General features: G+C 42.4%; 1 protein-coding gene across 4 annotated transcripts in view; it reads left to right on the top strand.

The window, feature by feature from the left end:
• Window positions 1–15,424, top strand: part of ano7 (anoctamin 7) — a 16,663-nt gene extending 1,239 nt beyond the window's left edge. The window contains exons 2-24 of one of the 4 annotated variants that reach the window (XM_035621849.2): window positions 315–418; window positions 1,659–1,767; window positions 1,862–1,992; window positions 3,191–3,298; window positions 3,382–3,518; window positions 3,786–3,843; window positions 5,784–5,894; window positions 6,011–6,176; window positions 6,524–6,614; window positions 6,729–6,825; window positions 6,913–7,056; window positions 7,156–7,293; window positions 7,498–7,596; window positions 7,894–7,996; window positions 8,480–8,591; window positions 8,959–9,013; window positions 9,181–9,278; window positions 12,590–12,750; window positions 12,834–13,039; window positions 13,167–13,309; window positions 13,551–13,641; window positions 13,824–13,943; window positions 14,118–15,424. In XM_035621849.2, the coding sequence (XP_035477742.1) occupies window positions 326–418; window positions 1,659–1,767; window positions 1,862–1,992; window positions 3,191–3,298; window positions 3,382–3,518; window positions 3,786–3,843; window positions 5,784–5,894; window positions 6,011–6,176; window positions 6,524–6,614; window positions 6,729–6,825; window positions 6,913–7,056; window positions 7,156–7,293; window positions 7,498–7,596; window positions 7,894–7,996; window positions 8,480–8,591; window positions 8,959–9,013; window positions 9,181–9,278; window positions 12,590–12,750; window positions 12,834–13,039; window positions 13,167–13,309; window positions 13,551–13,641; window positions 13,824–13,943; window positions 14,118–14,282 (2,736 nt within the window). In that variant the 5' untranslated portion in view covers window positions 315–325 and the 3' untranslated portion in view covers window positions 14,283–15,424. The remainder of the gene's footprint in view (window positions 1–314; window positions 419–1,658; window positions 1,768–1,861; window positions 1,993–3,190; window positions 3,299–3,381; window positions 3,519–3,785; window positions 3,844–5,783; window positions 5,895–6,010; window positions 6,177–6,523; window positions 6,615–6,728; window positions 6,826–6,912; window positions 7,057–7,155; window positions 7,294–7,497; window positions 7,597–7,893; window positions 7,997–8,479; window positions 8,592–8,958; window positions 9,014–9,180; window positions 9,279–12,589; window positions 12,751–12,833; window positions 13,040–13,166; window positions 13,310–13,550; window positions 13,642–13,823; window positions 13,944–14,117) is intronic. The other 3 variants (XM_047335482.1, XM_047335483.1, XM_035621851.2) reach the window with 3 other exon arrangements.
• Window positions 15,425–15,725: the final 301 nt, after the last annotated feature.

Raw genomic sequence — 15,725 nt, forward strand, 5'->3', positions numbered from 1 at the left:
TATAAAGACAGTCACTGACTGTATATAAAGACGATCACTGACTGTATATAAAGACGATCACTGACTGTATATAAAGACGATCACTGACTGAATATAAAGACGTTCAGTGACTGTATACGTGAGTCAGTGTCAGCTGTCAATCATGACGTCCCAGCCCGTTTTATATCATAAAACAAAATGCCAAAAGTTATGGATTCATCCACCAAGTTTAGTCAAAATCCATTCAGTCGTTTTTGGGTAAACCTGCTTCTGTGTGTGTGTGTGTGTGTGTGTGTGTGTGTGTGTGTGTGTGTGTGTGTGTGTGTGGACTGAAGCAGTAAGAAGGATGAAGAAGAAGGGGGAGCTGGTGGAGGGGGACAGTACCACACTCATCGACATGGAAACCAAGCCGGAGAACAACTACGGCAGTATCACCATGGTAACAGCTGTCTCAGTGTGATCTCATCAGTAAAACGACGTCTGAGTGTCGGAGAGATCAATAACTCTGATCGTAGGAGGAGATTTAAAATGTGAAGTCATGTGGAGTCTCTCAGGGAAATGTTCTGGAGCCTCTTCAGTTAGAATTACTTCTTCAAATTACACAAGATGAAGAATATTACATTGACTTCAAAGATGTAAACATCACACAGACTGTGAACACAGAGAGTGTTAGCCTAGCTTAGCACAAAGACTGTGAACAGATAGAGAGTGTTAGCCTAGCGTGAGTGAACCGTTGTCCATTGAAACCCTATGAGGTCAGAAACCAGCAGCTCCAGTGTTTTTTAATGAAACTTTGTGAGTGTTTGTTTTACTGCGGCAGGAAACAGGAAGTGTTTGACGACGTGAGGCCGAGCTAATGAAACATTAGAGAACAGTAGATGTTTGTTCTGCTCTTCCTCCCGTCGCCGTGCTTATCATCAGCCTCATTACTGAGACACGGAGCAGCAGGAAGAGTGAAACCACACAAAGTGCTCGTCAGACTGATTCAAACGCTGATGGCGAGGGAAGATAAACGATCTAAACAGGACGAGGTCTCGTGCGTCCCTTTAAAATATCTGCAACTTTTATTTGTCTTCATTTGATTCTCATTTGTTCTTCTTGTCTGAAACAGAGCTTCTGTTCTGCTTCACTGCTCAGCTGTTTATCTGGCGTTTACAGATGTTTACGGATGTTTACAGTAGTTTACAGATGTTTACCTGGTGTTAACAGATGTTTACCTGGCGTTTACAGATGTTAACCTGATGTTTACAGATGTTAACTTGACGTTTACAGATGTTAACCTGATGTTTACAGATGTTAACTTGACGTTTACAGATGTTAATCTGATGTTTACAGACCTAAACTTGACGTTTACAGACGTTAACCTGATGTTTACAGATGTTAACTTGACGTTTACAGATGTTAACCTGATGTTTACAGACGTAAACTTGGCGTTTACATACGTTAACCTGACGTTTACAGACGTTTACCTGATATTAACCTGATGTTAGATGTTAACCTGACGTTTACAGATGTTAACTTGACATTAACAGATGTTAACTTGACATTAACAGATGTTAACCTGATGTTTACAGATGTTAACTTGACATTTACAGATGTTAACCTGATGTTTACAGACATTAACTTGACGTTTACAGATGTTAACCTGACGTTTACTGATGTTAACCTGACGTTTACAGTTGTTTACAGATGTAAAGATCAGACATGCTGATTCAGTTCTTATTTCCCAGAATGCACCTTGTCAGCCTCCGGACTGCAATGTGTTCAGCGACGGATCGACTCGAGTCGGTGAGTGAAGTGAACATGGAGTCGACTCACGTCATGTCAATCACAGAAGACGTCACATCAATGAAGGTTTGAATGTTATGCTCCCATTGGACAGATTTTGTGTTGGTGTGGGAGGAGCCACTGAGCTCTCAGAACGAGGAGAGTGCAGGTGTAAACCCTGCCCACCTGAAGTGGAGGGGGCAGTTTCTGAGAAGACTGAAACGCGCCGGACTGCTGCAGGAACAGGTGAGCAAAACAAACACTGCTGCTGCTTCAGGCGTCACGAGTCAAATCAAACAGGAGCGCTTTTGATCAGTGAAGCTGGAAACTGTGTCACATGACAGCAGCGCTCGAGGAAACAATCTGATCAGTAACCTAAGTAAACTCATCAATACCACTTAGACTCCACTTTTACACTGTGTTAAAGTGAACAAATGTTACAAATGTTTTTAAAAAAGTAACAGTGACGTGTTTAGATTTCGCCGCCTCTGTGCTGTTTGTTGTGTTGGATCTGATTTCAGGAAGAATGTGTGCTGATTGGTGGAGCAGCAAGAAAACGTTATTCTCCTCATCAAATAATTTACAATTATGGCTAAATGTGTTTGTCAGCCACTGGTCTGTCGGCCTTTGGAAACATTTCTTTAAAGCCACAGTGTGTAATTTTAGTAATTTTCTGGTGCCTTCTGGTGGTAAAATTGCAAACTGCACCCAACTGAGCAGCCAACAGGGGACACTTTATGGCGTTGCACCACTGATTCCGGTTTCCGTCAGCGTCTGAAAATTCAACGTGAACGTGACGTATTCTGGACCATTTAGTTCAACAAGCGTATTCAAGGACGTAGAAACATGGAGACTCACACGGAGGTCGGTCCACCTCATGGAACTATATTTAACTCTTACATGAACAGAGTTATGGACAATATATAACATTTCTGTGAATAAGTTCTTCTAAATATTACACACTGTAGCTTTAGTGGTTACTTTGAGTTTTGTTTGGTCCATCAGGTCCACGGCTTCCTGTGCCGTCGTGGACCGGCCAGGACAACTTGACTTGATTTTACCTCTGGAGAGCAGCTACTGCTGTGGACTGAAACGTCCCCTGAGGTTCACTGCACACTGACCGACCAGCACTAAAGAAACAGCCCGATGATTCAGATCTTTGACTTTCATGCCGGCAGCCCTACGAAATAGTTCTTACTCTCAGTCACATACTGTTTTGGTTTTAGGTTGTTCTCATCTCATGGTGATGTGAAGTGGGATGTTGTCTGTGTAACCATCACAAGAGACACAGTGTTTAAGCATGATGTGACTTGGTGGGAGCATAGAAAGAGAGAAAGGGAGTGGACCCAGTATGGACCCCTGTGGGACTCCACAATGGAGGATGAACAGTCATGAACTAAGGACAGAAATGAGTTGATTAGTTCCTCCTTGTTTCTCTCTGCAGAAGAAAGTCGTTCAGGCGAAGACGAGGGTTTGCTTCGTCCTCCTCAGCGCACCGTGGAGCGTCCTCTGTTACTACGCCGAGGAGATCAACCTGCGAGTCCCTCTGCAGGTAAACACTTCGTCCTCATCTGCTGCTGGAACCCAGATCGGTGTTCTGGCCTGGTTCCACCTGTGTCCTCTGTCCTCCTGCAGGTGGTCAACTCTCCGAACCTTACCTGGTCTGAACAGATGTTGTCCCGGCTGTCCCTCCCCAACCCTATGCTCCAGGATGTCCCCAACCCCCCACCCTGCTTCTACACCTGTGAGTTCAGGACCAACAAGCTGCAGAGGTGATCAGAAACACAAACAGACACGTCTGTTCTATTTCATCAACACAGCTGCGATTTGACGCTTTTGACATAGTTGTATTTCAAAGTATTGAAAGAAGTTGAAATGGAAGGAACAAGAGAAGCCACAGTTTCCATTTAAGTGTTGGTACAGTAAGAAGTTGATGTGTCAGTCGGAGTAATTTGTGCGTGACACAGTGGAAGTTGTTGTGAAAGGATTTGAAGTATCAGCAAAAGTTTAAATCCATTTAATCCAGTCTGTTTTACCAGGTTTCTGGGCAGCGACAACGAAGAGACGTTTTTCAAGACGACTCAGAGACACCAGGTGGTGAGTTCAGGAACCTGGGGCGCACTGAGCTCACATAATACATGAACACCAACTGTACAACACCAAGCCGGTGTTAGGTTGAAGCTATCAGGCCTCGGGTTTGTTTGCGTGTCAGTCAGTTGATTAAACAAACTTTATTCAATACGTGATCGCAGCACAAACTAGGTAATAAAGTTCATCTCTTAAAAGGTCAAAACTAAAATGTCTTTGATGTAACTGACAGATTTATGAATATGTAAATAGCTCTGCCTCTGTCTCCACCCCCCTCAGCTGCTCACCTGCAGCTCTGACTCATCAAACACACAAACCTCTTCTTGTTTTCTGTTTTGCTACTGTACGTTATGCAATGATGAGTGGTGATATTGGAGTCATTCAGGCGAAGATGTATTTTATGTGTCACTCACTACGTTAAAAACAAGAGTATCAGAAAACAGGAGCCTTCGTCATCAAACAGCTAGTGAAAGATATCTTCCTTGGTTGGACTCCTATGTAACCACATTACCACAGTGGCGCCACAAGGCTCCATGCTGGGGCCACTTATCTTTGCATTATACGCCACATCCTTGGGTCCAATTATCCGCTCCCATGGTTTTGTCATATCTCTGTTATGATATGTTGCCATGGCCCTCTATTCATGCACATTAAAACTCTTACTGATGGTCCAAAATGCGGTGTTGGCATGAACGAGTACGAACATGGCCTCAGTCAACACACTGTACAAACAGAACTGTGAACACAGAGATCATTTTTTTTTGTTTGGAAAAAACAAAGAAAAACCAAAAGAAAAACCAAAAAGCTTAAAAAACAGCCAGGGTCTTCTCCTCCTTCAATTTGAAGTTTTGGTTTTTCTCTCAATGTCCGTTGGCACCAAATGCTGCATTTCTGTTTTGTGTTATTTGTGATTTCAGAGGAGAAATATTCACAAAACAGAAAATCTGATACAATAACTGATTTTCGTTTTGTTAATCAGGTCAAATGTAAACAAGGAAAATCACAGAAAAATTAAATACCTCTAGAAGAATAAATACAAAAATAACACGAGCAGAGATATTAATTTGATGTGCCGTTATTCTAACATCCGTCGTGTGTGGAAACTCTTCACAACAGCGTCAGGGTATTTAACACAAGTGAGAGCTGCACATCATTAGATCCTGGTCCTGGTCTGAACAGGACCGTCAGCCACACTCCCCTCTGATTGGCTCAGAGATAAAAGTCCTCCTCAGAGTCCAGGATGCTTCAGTCAACATATGGATGCTGCAGGCGGTGACGCCTCCTCTTCAAACACCATCTGCAAACACACACACACACGTCCTCAAACACACACGTCCTCAAACCACATGTAGTTGCTTGTAGTTGCTTTAACAACTTGTGAAAGTTTCCAATGTACTGTGAAAATACAACAACAGTAAAAGCTGCAAATTAAAATTCCTAGTTGAAGGTTAAAAAGGTGATAAAGAGGATATTCAGATCTCGCTTGCATCTCACACCAAGAACACCTCCGAGCCCCGTCCTGTTCTCCCACCGTGTCGTCCGTACAGACTGTGGGTGTTTGTGTAGCCAAATGAAATCAGCCCCTGAAAACACAACCAGACGCACAACTGGATGAAGTTGTCTCTCTATTGCGCAGGACAGCCAACGGAACAACGACCCAGCTAGCTGCCTTACAAACTCTCTCAGTGAGCCTGTATGGCAGCATAGCCGTTCTGTGTAGCCCATACAATGAATAAAGATCACAGCAGGTGACTGATCGTTGACAGAGTTTGAAAAATGTTGCAGCGACGGAAATTAGCTTCGTCCGCCCGGGTTCAGGTCGTCTGCCGATCGGAGCTGCGCTCATATCAGATCGGGACGGGTCGGATGGGATCAGATCAGATGGGATCAGATGGGGTCAGGTCTGGATCTGGAGTCCTCCCTGCAGTGACCGTGTCCTGTGCTTCCAGCTGTATGAGATTCTGGCCCGGACTCCGTATGGTTCTGTGAGCAAGGGGCAGGTAGGAATCGACCGGCTGCTGAGTGAGCAGGTGTTCACTGACGCCTACCCGCTTCACGAGGTGAGTTTCTGAGAGACAAACTCTTCTTCCTGTTTCCACGCAGCTGGAGAATATGCCAAACAGCCTCTTTCTGCTCTAAATGATCATAAAGTTCTTCTTTCACATTCTGTCTGCAGGGCCGTTTCAAGCTGCCGACCCCCCAGATGTCGCCACAGTCTTTCAGTGTCAGACAGATCCTGTATGCGTACTGGGCCAAGTGGTCCTGCTGGACCCGCTACCAGCCCCTGGACCACATAAGGGAGTACTTCGGAGAGAAGATCGCACTTTACTTTGCCTGGCTCGGTAACACTGACAAACTATGGTCAAATGTTGGGTTCTATAGCAACTATCAGGTTCCAATAGTCTCTGATTGTAGGTTTCCATGGTAACTGTGTCTGACTGTAGGTTTCTATAGCAACTATCAGGTTCCAGTAGTCTCTGACTGTAGGTTTCCATGGTTACTGTGTCTGATTGTAGGTTTCTATAGCAACTATCAGGTGGCAATAGTCTCTGACTGTAGGTTTCCATGGTAACTGGTTGACTGTAGGTTTCTATAGCAACTATCAGGTTTCAATAGTCTCTGACTTTAGGATTCCATGGTTGACTGCTGGTTGACTGCAGGTTTCTATGGTGACTGTGTCTAACTGTAGGTTTCTACACTGCTTGGTTGGTCCCGGCGTCTCTCGTTGGGACTCTGATCTTCCTGTTTGGTCTTTGGCTTATGTTCACTGATGTTCCAGCGTAAGCACAAACTTTAAAGTCACATCTCAACGTAACTAGTAATGTGAGGACCATCAGCTATATCCAGAGTTTGTGTGTGTGTGTGTGTGTGTGTGTGTGTGTGTGTGTGTGTAGGAAGGAGGTTTGTGAGAGTGGAGGCAGCTTTGTCATGTGTCCGACCTGTAACATCTGCTCTACCTGGAACTACTCTAGCATCTGTCTCACCTACAAGGTACCTGTCTGTCTGATCGTCTTTTTTGTCCACCTGTCTCTCTCTCTGTTTACCTGTCTGTCTGACCACCTGTCTCTCTCTCTTCAGGCAGGTATTCTGTTTGATAATGGAGGAACAGTGTTCCTCAGTGTCTTCATGTCTCTGTGGGCCATCACCTTCCTGGAGTACTGGAAGAGAACGTGTTCGGCTCTGTCTCACCGCTGGAACTGCTCTGAATTCGAGGACATCGAGGTGAACGACTGATCCATCCATGTTCCAGTTGCACTGATAAATGAAAACGTGTCATGTGATGTCAAGTGTGACCTCTAACTCTCATCCGTCCCCTCACAGGAGCGACCTCGTCCGGAGTTCACGGCCATGGCACCGATGACCATGAGGAACCCGGTGACCGGACTAGAGGAACCTTACTTCCCTGAAAACCAACGATTCAACAGAACTTTAAGTGGCTGCATGGTCATCGTCGTCATGGTGAGTCTCCTGACCTCTGACCCTTTAGATCTATGACCTGACCTTAAAAGCGTTGTGTCAGTTCAGTGTGATGTTACATGTCTGGAGTGTGTGGTCTGTCTCGTGGTTGTGTGATTGACTTTCTGATGAGAGATATTGTGCCACTGGACCCCCGGGTCATAAGGACGTGAATCCACATATTCATACGTGTTGAACTGTGTGCAGATCACTGCGGTGTTGATATGCCTCATCGCCATCATACTGTACCGCTCCATCGTCGGCATCATCATCTATAAGTCCAGCAACAGCTTCGTCAGCTTCTCAGTGAGTTTGACGCAACGCAACGCAACGCAACGCAACACAACACAACACAACACAACACAACACAACACAACAACAACACCACAATGTGACAACAACAACCACAATACAATGTAACAATAACAACAACAAAAAACATGTCCCTTAATAAGATGTGACAGAAATAACAGAGGCTCGAGGATGTTTCCCTGAGGGACTCCAGAAAATACAGACTTCCCTTTTCTGTAACTTTTCTTATATCTACGTGATTAAAAAGTGTATTTTCTGTGTGTGTGTGTGTGTGTGTGTGTGTGTGTTCAGGCTGGGAAAATCGCCAGTATTACGTCATCAGTGTTGAACCTGTTGCTCATCCTCATGTTGTCCAGGGTTTACTTTGCTCTGGCCCACATCCTCACCCGCTGGGGTGAGTCCCACCTTCATCCTCACCCTCCTCAAGTCAGTCACTTGATTTCTTTAATTTATTCACTTATTGTTCGTTTATTCATTGTGAGATTTGCTATTTATTTGTCCATTCATCACTTGCCTGTGACGTAGCTTGTGTTGTGCATCAAATCTTTAATGTGACCTGCAAACAGATGATAATAGCTTATATTGTCCAGATGGAACATCTACACATTCTTTTCATAGTTTAGTTTTGTTTCTTTCTCAAAAAAATATAAAGTATTTTTATGTTCTTGTTTTTTGTTTCTGGTTTTTTACATGAGTTTCTTGTTTAATTTAGAAACTTTAACAAGCGAATCAAATAATTATTAGAGGAAATTACCATCTATGGGTATTTCTCTGTACATAGTTTATCATTAAGTAAAAACATGCTAGACGACGATGATGTGTATAAAGATGATGATGTTGACGTTTCTGTGTGCGTGTGTGTGTGTGTGTGTGTCAGAGATGCATCGCACGCAGAACAAATATGAAGACATGTTCATCCTCAAAGTTTTCATCTTCCAGTTTGTCAACTTCTACTCGTCTCCAGTTTACATTGCCTTCTTCAAAGGCAGGTGAGAACTGCTCCGGCCAATCAGCACAGGCCTGTTTCGTTCACCCAATCAGAAAAACCCTTTTCTTCATCTTTCCTATTTTTCCTTCTCTTCTTCTCTGCATGTATTTCAGGTGATATTATTGGCTGATTCTCAGTTTTTCCCTTTCAAAATAAAAGTGATTAAAATAAAACCTCGGGACATTGTCAGTTGATTTGTGAACTAGAGGAGCACCAGCGCCTCCTGCAGGCTGACACCTGTTCTCACAGCTCAAACGTGTCAGAAGGGGAGAATGTTTCCATCTGATGGATTAATAACAACATCAAGACATTAGACATGAAACGTAAATATATATATTTATATATATGTGTTTGTTTTCTGTGTTCAGGTTTGTCGGTTACCCTGGAAACTACAACACTCTGTTTGGAGTTCGCAATGAAGATGTGAGTGACAAATGACATCATACCTGTACAGAGTAGCTGCAGCCCTCACAAATAATACATAACAATAATACTAATACTCAGATGTTTCTGTATAAACAGATTCTGTAATCTGTTGGTCGTGTATATTCTTTTGGTTTATAGAATAATTGTTTGTGGTCGTGTGACAGTGTGGAGCAGGTGGATGTCTCATTGAACTGGCTCAGGAGCTGCTGGTCATCATGGTGGGAAAACAGCTGATCAATAACATCCAGGAGTTCATCGTCCCGTAAGCACAGACACACGTCGCTGATCGTCTTTATATACAGTCGCTGATCGTCTTTATATACAGTCAGTGATCGTCTTTATACTGTCAGTGATCATCTTTATATACAGTCAGTGATCGTCTTTATATACAGTCAGTGATCATCTTTATATACAGTCACTGATCGTCTTTATACAGTCGCTGATCGTCTTTATATACAGTCAGTGATCGTCTTTATATACAGTCGCTGATCGTCTTTATACAGTCGCTGATCGTCTTTATATACAGTCAGTGATCGTCTTTATACTGTCAGTGATCATCTTTATATACAGTCAGTGATGGTCTTTATATACAGTCGCTGATCGTCTTTATACAGTCAGTGATCGTCTTTATATACAGTCGCTGATCGTCTTTATATACAGTCAGTGATCGTCTTTATACAGTCAGTGATCGTCTTTATATACAGTCAGTGATCGTCTTTATATACAGTCAGTGATCGTCTTTATATACAGTCAGTGATCGTCTTTATATACAGTCAGTGATCGTCTTTATACAGTCAGTGATCGTCTTTATATACAGTCGCTGATCGTCTTTATATACAGTCAGTGATCGTCTTTATATACAGTCAGTGATCGTCTTTATATACAGTCAGTGATCGTCTTTATACAGTCAGTGATCGTCTTTATATACAGTCAGTGATCGTCTTTATACTGTCAGTGATCATCTTTATATACAGTCAGTGATGGTCTTTATATACAGTCGCTGATCGTCTTTATACAGTCAGTGATCGTCTTTATATACAGTCGCTGATCGTCTTTATATACAGTCAGTGATCGTCTTTATACAGTCAGTGATCGTCTTTATATACAGTCGCTGATCGTCTTTATATACAGTCAGTGATCGTCTTTATATACAGTCAGTGATCGTCTTTATATACAGTCAGTGATCGTCTTTATACAGTCAGTGATCGTCTTTATATACAGTCAGTGATCGTCTTTATACAGTCAGTGATCGTCTTTATATACAGTCGCTGATCGTCTTTATATACAGTCAGTGATCGTCTTTATATACAGTCAGTGATCGTCTTTATACAGTCAGTGATCGTCTTTATATACAGTCAGTGATCGTCTTTATACAGTCAGTGATCGTCTTTATACAGTCAATGATCGTCTTTATATTCAATTCAATTCAATTTTATTTGTATAGCGCCATATCACAACATACATTGTCTCAAGGCACTTTACATAGTGAGGTCAATATTACAATATTACAGGGAAAACCCAACAAATCCCACAATGAGCAAAGCACTTGGCGACGGTGGAGAGAAAAAACTCTTTAAACAGGAAGAAATCTCTGACAGAACCAGACTCAGTTGTGGGCGGAGCTTCTGTCTCGACCGGTTGGGATGAGGAGAGAGAGGAGAGAGAGAGAGAGAGAGAGAGAGGAGCGAGAGAGAGAGGAGAGAGAGAGGAGAGAGAGAGAGAGGAGAGAGAGAGGAGAGAGAGAGAGAGGAGAGAGAGAGGAGAGAGAGAGAGAGGAGAGAGAGAGGAGAGAGAGAGAGAAGAGAGGAGAGAGGAAAGAGAGGAGAGAGAGAGAGAGAGAGGAGAGAGAGGAGAGAGAGAAGAGAGAGAGGAGAGAGAGGACAGTTGTACAACCGCCACTTATAATTAAAAAATACAATGATGTTGTTGTTATTATTAGTAATAATAATAGTAATAATAATAATAATAATAGTAATAATAATAATAATAGTAATAATAATAATAATAATAATAGTAATAATAATAATGACGGGTTTGGATCCTGCAGCTCTGGGGTCAGATCTACTAGGGGAGAGAGAAAACAGAGTAAGTGACATGTAATGTAGATACATGGGGGCAGAGAGAGAGAGAGAGAGAGAGAGAGAGAGAGAGAGAGGGAGAAGGAAAGAGTTGGAGAGGGAGAGAGAGATAAAGAGAAAGAGAGAGAGAGAGGGAGAGAGAAAGAGGGAGAAGGAGAGAACAGGAGAGGGAGAGAGATGCTCATGATATAAGTTCCCCCAGCAGTGTCGGCCTCTAGCAGCATAATGAAGAAATGGTTTATTAAACACCTGAGCAGCTCGAACTATAATCTTTATCAAAGAGGAAGGTTTTAAGTTGAACTCTAATGTAGAGATGTCGTCTGCCTCCTGGTTCCAGAGGAGAGGAGCCTGGTGGCTGAAGGCTCTGCCTCCCATTCTACTCTCACAGACTCTGAACCACAAGTAGTCCTGCGTTTACTGTCACTGATCGTCTTTATATACAGTCGCTTGTCGTCTTTATATACAGTCAGTGATCGTCTTTATATACAGTCAGTGATCGTCTTTATATACAGTCAGTGATCGTCTTTATATACAGTCAGTGATCATCTTTATATACAGTCTCTGAACGTCTTTATATACAGTCACTGATCGTCTTTATATACAGTCAGTGATCGTCTTTATATACAGTCAGTGATCGTCTTTATATAGTCAGTGATCGTCTTTATATACAGTCTCTGATCGTCTTTATATACAGTCAGTGATCGTCATTATATACAGTCAGTGATCGTCTTTATATACAGTCAGTGATCGTCTTTATATACAGTCAGTGATCGTCTTTATATACAGTCAGTGATCGTCATTATATACAGTCAGTGATCGTCTTTATATACAGTCAGTGATCGTCTTTATATACAGTCAGTGATCGTCTTTATATACAGTCAGTGATCTTCTTTATATACAGTCTCTGATCGTCATTATATACAGTCAGTGATCGTCTTTATATACAGTCTCTGATCGTCATTATATACAGTCTCTGATCGTCTTTATATACAGTCTCTGATCGTCATTATATACAGTCTCTGATCTTCTTTATATACAGTCTCTGATCGTCATTATATACAGTCAGTGATCGTCTTTATATACAGTCTCTGATCGTCTTTATATACAGTCAGTGATCGTCTTCATATACAGTCAGTGATCGTCTTTATATACAGTCACTGATCGTCTTTATATACAGTCTCTGATCGTCTTTATATACAGTCACTGATCGTCTTTATATACAGTCTCTGATCGTCTTTATATACAGTCTCTGATCGTCTTTATATACAGTCTCTGATCGTCTTTATATACAGTCAGTGATCGTCATTATATAGTCACTGATCATCTCTATATACAGTCGCTGGCTTGACATGATAATATGTGACTTGAAAGAACAACTTGTGAGCTGATTTTGAGGTTTAATGAAGAATATAAAAGTCATGTGACTTATACGACAGAAGCCGTGAGAGAATCTTCACTCGTCTCTGAATTAAAGTGAAGGCTCTTTTTTTGGCAGGAAGTTGAAATCATGGTGGCAGAAGAGGAGGATGAGTCCGCGGCTGAGGGAGGTGAAGGTGGAGGGAGGGGAGGAGACTCAGAGGGCGGAGGTCTCTCCCTGGGAGGCGGACCACCAGCTGCTGGAGTGCGAGGGACTCCTGAGCGAGTACCTGGAGATGGGTGAGTCTCTGGCTGCGGGAGTGGGGGCTTGGGGTGGGGTATAAATCTGAGCTGTGACTCTTCATTTTCCTCGTCTTCCTCAGTGATTCAGTTTGGGTTCATCACCATCTTTGTGGCGGCGTGTCCTCTCGCTCCTCTCTTCGCTCTCATTAATAACTGGGTAGAGATTCGACTGGACGCTCAGAAGTTTGTGACTGAATATCGCCGCCCTGTGGTAGAGCGAGCTCAGGACATCGGCATCTGGTTACCCATCATGCAGTTCATCACACATGCGGCAGTCCTCACCAACGTAAGACTCTGTGATGCATTTCTGTTTTTGTGAAGACTAGTTAGAGATAAACGCCTTCTTCAACAAGCAGTTTCAACGTTTCCTAGCAGCCAATAGGATCTGACCTTTTCCAAACCTGTGGTTTTAGGCTTTCCTCATTGCATTCACCTCGTCCTTCCTGCCTCGTCTGTACTATCGCTACACCAGAGACAGAACACTGAGCGGCTTCGTCAACTTCACACTGGCAACATCGCCAGGCAACTACAGCAGAGAACAATCTGCCCCCTGCAGGTAGGCAACATCACAGCAGGTCCACGTGGCACTGATGTTGTTGATTGCTGACACAGCGATAAGGTCTGACTACAATGAATAAACACTCTGTCAGTCATGGGACTTGTTCTAAATCTTTGATTGGATTGGTCTGTCTTGAACCAATAATATCAGAGTGTTGTGTCTACTAGAGCAGGAGAAGTGTTTTTCAGTAAAGTCATCACAGGACGATAATGATGGTTGTTGTTGTTGTTTTCTGAAGGTATCTGGGTTTAAGGGATGAAAATGGTGAATACCGCCCAGAGTACTTCCACCTCCTCGCCATTCAACTCTCTTTTGTTATCATCTTTGAGGTCAGTGTCTCTCACACATCAGTTTATTGATGACTCGACTGAAACATTTTACCACCTGGTTCACCTGGTTCACCTGTAGTGTACTTGATCAGTTAACAAGTGAAGAAAGCTGCAGGTTTTGGTCCAGGTGAGTTTCTGATTGATCAGACTTGATCAAGGGTTTCCCTGTCTCTCTTCCCAAGCATGTGGTCTTCTTCATTGGCCGTCTGATCGACATGATGGTCCCTGACATCCCAGAGGAGGTGGAGATAAAGATAAAGAGGGAGCACTACATGGCTAAAGAGGCACTGGCAGAGAACCGGGTACAGTGAAACATTAACCGACTTTCAGTAACATGTTTTTTTAATCTATTCTAATTTGGTTTCATCTCAGTTCTAGTTGGATGTGTTTCTGTAAGTTATTGTATGTCATTGTGTATTTTCACACAGTCTCTATTAGAATTTGGTTTATTCCAGTGTCGTGTTCTGTGCTTCCAGACTGTGGGGAAAACCATGATTCCTGGTGAGCGGGACGCCCTTTCCAGCAGCCTGCGACAGCGTGGAACTAGACCCTCACCACCACTGAAGAACGAATCCCCTCCACCAAACCTGAAGGAGATCCCAGAGGAAACAGACTCAGACTCTAGACAGCAGCTTAGATGAAGTACAAGAGGACTCTGTCCTGGATTTCATCCCCTTATCTCAATATCCACCTATATCCTGACAGACCTACAACACCACTCTGAGACCTCTACAAGAACTGTGTTGACTCCTTATAGGTCCTCCAAGATCTTTTGCAGAACCTGCAAGAGGTAGAAAATACAGAGATATAAGACCTAGCTCTACAACAATTTCAATACTTTTTCTTGATATCTAAAAGATCTACCAGACCTCTGCTAGAGTTCGACAGGACAGACTTCTAAAACTCTACAAAATCTACATGTGTTGTATTGAACCTCTCCATATCCTACGAGCAAAGGGCCCAAAAGACCTACAAGATGTCTGTGAGAGCTGCACTTGAGCTAAACTTGAAGAACATCTCAATACAAGATCTACGAGACCTCTGCTCAACATCTAAAAGAACTACAACAGGATCCGTACATTTTCATCAAGAACTGTGGAAGAGGCTGACAAGACCCACAGGATGTTTGCAGGTTCTCTGCAAGACCTACAACCCCATAGTTGAATCTGTGCACAAGTCCTCTCTTAGATGTGTACAAGAACTACAGGAGTGTTGTTATGTCCCTACATGTCAAAACATAGATGAAATCTCTACATCTAGACCTTTTCACGAACTACAATATTTCTGGTTGATGTCTACAAACTCTTCTTATAATGTGCTGAGTCCTTACAGGTCCTACAGCAGCAATGCAAGAGGTCTATTAGACCAACAAGGTGTCTGAATTATCGTTCAATAGCAGCAGATGTGTGCAAGAATGAGAAGGATTCCGTAAGACTCCTGCAAAATGTGCAAGACCATCGCTAGATCTGTACAAGAGCTCAATGAGATGGGCAAGAGTCCTGCTAGATCCCTGCAAGTAATATGGGGTTTGAGTTGAACTTATCCTACAAGAGCTCCACAAGAATTATTTTCCATGTTTTGCCAGTCCAGTGAAAACACTGTACTTTTGGTCATTGATACAGTGCCCCTCTGTTTTATTACACATGAGCACATTTAAACCCATCATTTGTTTTGTTTACCAAATATGATGATGCAGACACGGTTGCTTAGCAATTATGACCAATTCAGTGTACACACATAAGCGTTATTTTTTCTAAGTTCACTGCTTATACTAACATCTCCTCTTACTATTTTTTTATTTGGTCTAATTTTACTATTATGTCATTTTTGTTTTTGTAGTTTTATGACATTTTATTTCATTTAGTTTCTATTGAAAAGCTTGGCAAGTACTATATGAATAAAAATATATTCTTATTATTATTATTATTGATGTATAACCTGAATCCTATTGATCATTTCTACCTGAACAACAACACAGTAGCCTACAATTTTGCCAAAAGACTAATCCAGACTAAACTTTGAGACCTAAATGTTTCATTCAAAGTTAGTCACAGTTTGACTTTAACTTTACAGATGTTTTAACA

The sequence above is a fragment of the Scophthalmus maximus genome, chromosome 11 (genome assembly GCF_022379125.1).
Source record: "Scophthalmus maximus strain ysfricsl-2021 chromosome 11, ASM2237912v1, whole genome shotgun sequence".
NCBI classification, from domain to species: Eukaryota; Metazoa; Chordata; class Actinopteri; order Pleuronectiformes; family Scophthalmidae; genus Scophthalmus; species Scophthalmus maximus.